The sequence below is a fragment of the Brachyhypopomus gauderio genome, chromosome 20, assembly GCF_052324685.1.
Source record: "Brachyhypopomus gauderio isolate BG-103 chromosome 20, BGAUD_0.2, whole genome shotgun sequence".
Classification (NCBI taxonomy): Eukaryota; Metazoa; Chordata; class Actinopteri; order Gymnotiformes; family Hypopomidae; genus Brachyhypopomus; species Brachyhypopomus gauderio.
In genome coordinates, this window is record NC_135230.1 from 14,668,292 (window position 1) to 14,675,923 (window position 7,632).

Genomic DNA, 7,632 nt, shown 5'->3' on the forward strand with positions numbered 1-7,632 from the left:
AGTAAAAAATGATTGACAGCTAACTCTGGCTGATAATTAGCTTAATAAAAATGGATTGACAATGAAAGTCTAGTATGTGATTGGCTGCAATCGAAAATGATTGACACATGCTCCGCCCTTTACTCACGCCCACCGGGGTTCCGGCCTGCAGCATTACATATATGGTTTTAGTTATTATCTAACTGTCACTATGACAACACGGCATATGACGTCACAATGTAGGAGACCCTATAAAAGTCGCCACACAGCGTTTAAACCACAGATGCTTTAATCATCACTGCGGTTGAAGAACTACAGCGTTTCATTGTGCGAGTAAAGGAGAGACTATTCTAAGTGATCATGAGTAAACAAATGAGGAGGGTAAGTTAATGTTCCTTTGAGCTGGTTTCATAATCTCACTTTAGTCCGAGTAAATTAGCCTCTCAGTCTATTTATTGAAAATTCCATTCCACGTCGAGACAGTTCTCTAAAGTTGCTTTGTAGCAACAGTGATTTAAGCAATAGTACACGAGAGGGAGTTTGTTATCGCGGATAACATCACGGCTGTGATTTGGTTGTAGGCACTAGACCAGGGGTGGCCAATCCGCCAGAGACCAAGAGCCACTTTTTTTACTGTGTTACGGCAAAGAGCCACATCATATTTTTTTTGTTGACGGGGGTGGCGAGTGTAAATTGTTGACGGGGGGTGTAATGGACAAAAAATAACTATTATATCGCGATCGATGGATCGCCAGTAGTTGGCGAATTAGTAACTCGTGTGAGCGTGTGAAGACAGTCAAATGCGTGTTTTCAACTACGCCGGTTTTAAAAGTATTAGCGGCTCGCTAGCCTTGTAAACTAACCGCGCACCACGAAGGTGTAGCAGTGTGTCGCCCTCAGAGCTGATGAGGTAACCGGGCCACGACACAGACCGTTAGTGCAGGTGAGAGTGCGGACCGGCTGGGGAGCCGCATGAAACCAGGCAAAGAGCCGCAGGTTGGCCACTCCTGCACTAGACGAAGGCGACTGCCGTAGATCATCAGTGTTCTATTGCCTCCCGCTCCCGCCAAAAAATTGTTTTTTGTTTTAATCCCGCACCCGCCCGCTACATACACATTTCTGTCGCCCCCGCCCTCAATCCTAATATGAATTGAATTAATTAAATTTAGTGCTTGAAATTTTCTTATGTATTAATTAAAACAGCAGTAGCGATGGATCGCGCTGTCCCATTTCTTACCACAGTCCAAACACATGCCGTCAGGTGATGTACACCAACACTTTCTGATATCTATCACAACAAGCAAATGGTAGACGATTTCCATCTCCATTAATTACAATGGAATATGACTTACAAGAACCTCACGACATTCATAATAAATACATGGTTGCCAACTCTCACGCATTGAGCATGAGACACATGCATTTGACTGTCTTCACACGCTCTCACGCCACACATCCGATTTCTCACGCCGAAAAAAAAATCTAGTTTATTTACCTCTGATCCATATCTATGATTCAATGAGTTACTAGTTCGCTCTGACGCCATTATATCTGGCGAGCGATCGATCGCGATATAATACTTAATTTGTGTCCAATTTACGCTCGCCACCCCCGCCAAGGTTCAAATCTCTCTCCAAGTGATCTTGAAAAGTCAGTCAAGAGCCAGTCCGTACAGTCGACCTAATCGTTTTTGTGGTAATTGTAGGTTCAGAATTTGATGTAAGTGTGGAGTCACACTTTTCTGAGTCTGTCCAAACTGGCTGCAGGTCAAACGTTATGTTAAAGGCATCCATTTGATTAATTTTTTGCAGGTTGTTTAAGCACAGATACGAAAATGTCTTGTGTGTGTGTGTATATGCCGTTGCTTGACAACGCGTCCGCAGTGATACAGATTTAGAAAATTGAAGATGTGTAACCAATTAATATTGGTTATTAACCATCTGAGGTCATTATTAAGATCGATTAATATTCTCTCCTTGAGCGGGGTTGAAAAAAAATAAAAATTATAAAATGTTCGTATTCCCCATATCCTGTCTGAGCGGATGTGCGCAGCCTGTATTATCTTCACAGAAAAGGGTAGCATTCTACAACGTGCTTAACGCATAATGTAGCCTAGTTTAAGATAGAAGGGCTGTATAACACGCATGGTTTTATTTAGAAATACACATTAAAAAACAATACATAGGCCTAGCTCATGAACATATTGCTAATTAATTATTGTGAAGTATTCAGCGCAGTTTCCGAAATTCAATTGTGGCGTGGAATTACGTTATTTGTTGGTCTTTAGGGTATCACACATTTTACATTAGGCTGCTACTGGCCCACTACAAAACTTTAAAAATTCTTATGCACAACATTTTCTTTATTCCGCGATCGTTAGTTAACCAGAAATTAATCTATTCATGAACCAAAATCAACACATTGGCTTTCAAAATATGATGTACACCCCCCCCCCCCCCCCCCCCCATGTTAGTGGAGTCTAGACCGATTCATAACTGCAGTCAGTCAAGGAGAAGATGTATTATGAAGGGAAAAACATAATGTCGTCAATTATTACTTCATGCTATGTTTACCCATGTCAGTACGTTTATATATAGGCCTGCATGAGAAAATCTACCGTTTTCTATGGGACACTCTCATAAAGCGTCACTAGTTTCCTCCCTTTTTAGCGCATACACAACAATTCTAATAACGTCACCTTGTGGAGGATTTTGAGAAATGCTAAATCGGTAATCAGGAACGACTCATTAAAAGTCTTTTTTTCTTCATTTTCTCTACTACAGACAGCAGAAGAGCTTCCTGCTGAGGGCCGTGATGTGTCTGCCCCCAGCGTGAAAAGCAAGCAGGCAAAGAAAGACTTTTCTCCATGTGGGAACTTCGTATCCACCTCTGGGACTAATCCAGCTGTTCTAACTGAAGAGTAAGTACTCACTCTCCACACATCACATACTCAATCTTTACATACATGTGCTGGAAGATTAAACTAGGTGACAATGTAACACTTTTTTTTTTTTTTTTTCAGACATTGGCAAGAGCTGAGGAACACACTGCCATGCAATGTGAGTACGAATCTACGAATCTGTCTCTCTGTCTTCCTGTGTGTCTGTCTGTCAGTATGTCTGTCTGTGTTTACTGGTAGAACAAAACACAGTACAAATCAGGGTAGGAGTTACCATAGCAACATGAGCCTTTGGCCATGTCTGGTCAGACCTTCATAACCAGGGCTTAATTTGTAAATCAAACGTTGCCGGAACGCAAGCGTAAATTGTTACACTGGTGGTATAATATTTTACCGGATCGAAGCAGAGTTCCCAGAATGCACGCTTCAAAATTAAAGAGTTCCCGGAGCCTGTTCCGGCAGGATCTGGCTCAAATTAAGCCCTGTTCATAATGGTACACGTTCTTTGCATTGGCATTTAAAGAAATAATCAGCTTAAGGTTAAAAAAAGAAAAAGAAAAAAAAAAGGTTTTGGATACTGATTAACGTTTTAGACTTGGCTTTAACCTAACTAGATGAAAATGGAGGATTTCATTGACGTGCTGGAAAAAATCTCAGCATGGGTGAAAGTAGCTGTGAAGGAGGTGGTTGCTCCAGGTTTTGAGTCAGGCCTGTTAGGGGTGAGGTCCTCAGCAGGAATCTGCATCTCCAGCAGCCCTCATGAGGTGGAGCATGGAAAGACACATGATTCTGAAGGTTGGTGGTGAGTATTCATTTGGAGTATTAATATGCTGAGTTATTTACTCAGTTAAACTCAGTCCACAAGCACTGAGTTTAACGGTTTTGGCTTAATTGTATTTTTTTTTTAGTTTTATAGTTTATTGAGAAACTTTAATTTCAGCAGGTGTGATGTGGCCTCAAGAAGCAGCACAGCATCTCTGCCAGAGCCTCTCGGGGTCATCTTTGACATCTCAAAGGACAAGATCTTCAGCCTGATCCACGGAGAGGTCACGAGGGCCATTATGAATATGTTGCCACCTGAGACAAAACGTTATCTCAACATGAAAGAGACCATCAGCGTCATGTCCGCTATTGTGGATGACTCCCTGAAACAGGTGAAGGGCTAAAAATGTTTTAGTTTATTTATTCTATTATTTTTATTGTTAGTCATGTTTTCCTCCATAGTTGATGTGTTTATATATCCATTAGCAATATATGCAGTGTGAGACCAAGGCGAGTGATCAGTGACTACAATCTTGTTTACTGCTCTTGCACATGTTGTTACTCTAGATGAACTCATCTCTTCGGGAGATTTATTGCACTCCTGACCTCTATGAAAGTGTTAGACTGTCTGTAAGCCACATTGAGTACGTTGCCCACCATCTGATGCTTGGAGTTATGACCAGAATGCTGGGTTTTCTGGAATTCTGCATAATCACAAGCTGGTCAAGTGACATTCGAGGTTTCCCCACACACATTCATGACGAGCTGGATGAGTTGCTGCCTTTGGTCACATCGGCAACAGTAGGTGCAACTGTTGAGCACATGTTGAGCGTCTGCAGTGAGGGAACATCAAATGATGTTGCTGGAGATGTCTCAGACAGACCCCTGTGGGACTTCCTACAGGCTGTGTCTAAACACATCAGCTCTGCAGCTCTGAGTGGCAAAACCTCATCCTCAATTGACCGGATTATGCAGTTGCTGGAGTACAGCAAGCCGAGACCCCGTTCTGAAAGGATCTTGGAGAGTATCATTTTCAGCAGCACAAATGAAGATCATAACATGGGCATGTTCAATAATAAGGTGAACACACATGGGCTCTTCAGAATGTCCTGTGAGACTTTCCAGCTCGAGGCTTCTAAGAGGGTTAGCAATGTCATTATGAGTGTTACCTCAGAGCTCACAAAAGTATCCCAGGTGTCAATCTTCAAAAATGCAGATTTGAGCTCACCTCCAGTTTCTGAAGCTTCCCTCAAAAGTAATGCCTTTGATTCAGCAGTATCGATTGTAAATGGAATTACCGATGCACTCAGAAGCTCTTTTGAGGAGGATTTGTTAAAGATAGCTCATCCATCCACTGACCCAGCACTGTACAAATCTCAAGTGCAGCTGGTATCAGAAAAGGTCCTGAGATCCACCCAGGCTAAACTTAAAGATGCTTTCGTGACAAACCTCCTCATCAGGGCTGATGTAATTATGGCAGCCCAATCCAGTGGCAGTAAGTGCTACAACCTACTGCTGAACTCAAAAAACATCACAAAGAGCATTATTGAATGCATGTTGTCAGTGCTTCCATTCTCTGAAGTGCACATTCCTGGACAACTAATAGCAAGGGATTTTTTAACATCTCTGAAGGAAAGGCTGGAGGTTTTATGCATGAGGCCGATGTTAACCTCATCTGACATTCATATAGAAGCCCTCAGTGACTTCATAACTGTAGACAGTTTTGAAGTAATTGCTGAGAAATTGATCAGCAGTGGTCCCCTTAAGCAAAATGAGAAGTCTGAGTGTTCCTGGAAAGCACTGGAAAGCATACTCTCCATAGACTCCCTCAGGCAGTCCTCCCAGGAGCTCATCCCTATAGTGGGGAACTTAATGCTGGGAAGGATTGCGGCTCTGGACCAAGAAAAAGCACAAATGAGCTGCGGGGGGACTCGGTCAGTGTTGTCAGATACTGCCCTCTCCAATGAGGCACTCCAGTCAGGCATCGTGAGGAGCTTTGTGAAGACAGCTACAGAAAAGCTTCTCCAACAATGCCTTGGTCTGAAAACCTGCACCAAGCCTGACACTGCGTCTTTCTTTGAGCGCTACTCTTTTGGAAGCCCATCCGTGAGGGAGGCTGACTTGGAGGTGAGGCAGTCACAACAGCGATGCTGCTTTGAGCTATCAGCTGTGATTGCCCACGCTGTGATCAGTGACCTCACTGGCATCACCACCTCTCAGTCAGAACAGGACCATACAGGCTCTGCTCTGCAGAAGAAGAAATCTTCTTGTCGGTGGTTCAGGTTTCCAAGATTTCTGAAGCTGAGATTCAAGGTATGTTTTTAAAATGTCTTTATTCCCAGTCACACCATTAGCTTTAGACTCTGCTTTTCTGAATGATTTTCAACCATATATTTATGCTACTGTCAGAATCATATTTTGAATGATTTTTATCAAATTTTCTGCTCTTTGTTAAGAAATGGACAAAGAAAGTGCGTTTTCACACAGAGGACCAGGTGGTGGACAAACATATTCCAGATGGTACGTGTTTTAGTATTTCTATGGTGAAGTTGAATTGATGACAGTATTATACATAAAGAAGTGAGGGGTCCATGGTTTAGTTGTGTTCCATGGTTTAGTAGTCTTTCATGCTGCACAACTAATAAGGCATGAACAACAATAATGACAACAGCATGGAAGACTACACACAACATCCCTCTCACACCGTCTACTTCCTTTGACAACTATTTCCTTTCCTCTTTTGTAGCACCATCCACCTCTGACAAGACCATCCCTAAGATCAGGAGAAAGTCGTTGCGTACCAGACTGGCAACAGCTTTTTCCAAGATCTGCAGAAAATCAGGGGAATCACCTACTTAGGTGATATTGCTGGAATTTAAAAATGTTATTCAAATAAAATGAAAAAAAAAAAGAAAAACAGACTGCTTCATTGTGACGCAGTGCTGCACAGCAGCATCCTCACCCCCAAATAGCATAATAACTACCAATAATATTCTAGCTGGACCCCATCATCTCATAGAGAAATAGAGACAATCGTATCTAAACATAAATAAAACAATGAACCTAATTTGTATAGCAGTTTGTTAAGCAAGGTCTATGGTGATTTACAGAAAAAAGGATGTATGAAAGGATAATAAAGCTTACATCTACCTGAGCTCAATCACCTGAGGAAGGTATTTGCCTGTAACGCTGGCGAGCAATGGCTTTTATTTAGCCAAGAAGCTGCACAGTTAACGCCTCTCACACAAAAAGGAAACCTCTTTCCGTCAAAAGGAAACTTCTGTGAACTAAATGAAAAATATTATATACTTAAAAATCATTTGAATCTATCAAGATGGTAAACTGAACCTGTGCCGTCAACACTAAAACTCCAGTGTCGGGGCAAAATTTATATTCAGTCTTTCTGTAATCATATTCAGTATTCATGTATTGACCACTATTAGTAAGCAGTGGAAACGAAATCACTTTACACTGTGTTCCAAATTATTATGCAAGTAATATTTTCTCAGATTTTCCTAAATTACCTATATGAATAGCAGTCATTGTAATTTTCCAGTCATTTCCACTATTAGAGTACAATTGAAAGGTTTTTGAACAAATTGCCAAAGATATATATATATATATATATATATATATATATAGCATTAATGTACAGGTAGGCTACTAACCTTTATAACCCTTAATGAATAATGTACTTATCTTTAATGGTAACAAAAATAACGTAGCTATTGTAACTGACCGTTCTCCCCATCAAGATCCTATGTGATGCTTCCCACCTCATCACAAATGTTGAAGCCAGATGGCCAGGATCCATGCATGATTCCACACTGTACAACAAATTTGAACAGGGTAGGCCTGAGGTAGTTATGCTAGTTCTTCACATGCAGTGTAATAGTTAAATCATTTCAAACCCTAGAGCGATATAGGACACTATGACGGCCTCCTTCATGGAGACAGAGGGTATCCCTGCCTGCCCTATACCTCATGACTCC

At 41.5% G+C, this 7,632-nt stretch overlaps 1 protein-coding gene across 3 annotated transcripts; it reads left to right on the forward strand.

The window, feature by feature from the left end:
- Positions 1 to 238: 238 nt before the first annotated feature.
- LOC143484286 (uncharacterized) lies at positions 239 to 6,512 on the forward strand. 3 transcript variants are annotated; one of them, XM_076982939.1, is made up of 8 exons: positions 239 to 360; positions 2,763 to 2,899; positions 3,002 to 3,038; positions 3,493 to 3,680; positions 3,819 to 5,767; positions 5,861 to 5,953; positions 6,097 to 6,160; positions 6,387 to 6,512. In XM_076982939.1, exons 5-8 carry the CDS (start codon positions 4,208 to 4,210, stop codon positions 6,497 to 6,499), a joined length of 1,830 nt encoding a protein of 609 aa, XP_076839054.1. In that variant the 5' UTR covers positions 239 to 360; positions 2,763 to 2,899; positions 3,002 to 3,038; positions 3,493 to 3,680; positions 3,819 to 4,207; the 3' UTR covers positions 6,500 to 6,512. The 3 variants fall into 3 exon arrangements, with proteins under 3 accessions (XP_076839054.1, XP_076839052.1, XP_076839053.1); XM_076982937.1 differs by having other exon boundaries at positions 3,819 to 5,953; XM_076982938.1 differs by having other exon boundaries at positions 3,822 to 5,953.
- The last annotated feature ends 1,120 nt before the right edge of the window (positions 6,513 to 7,632 follow it).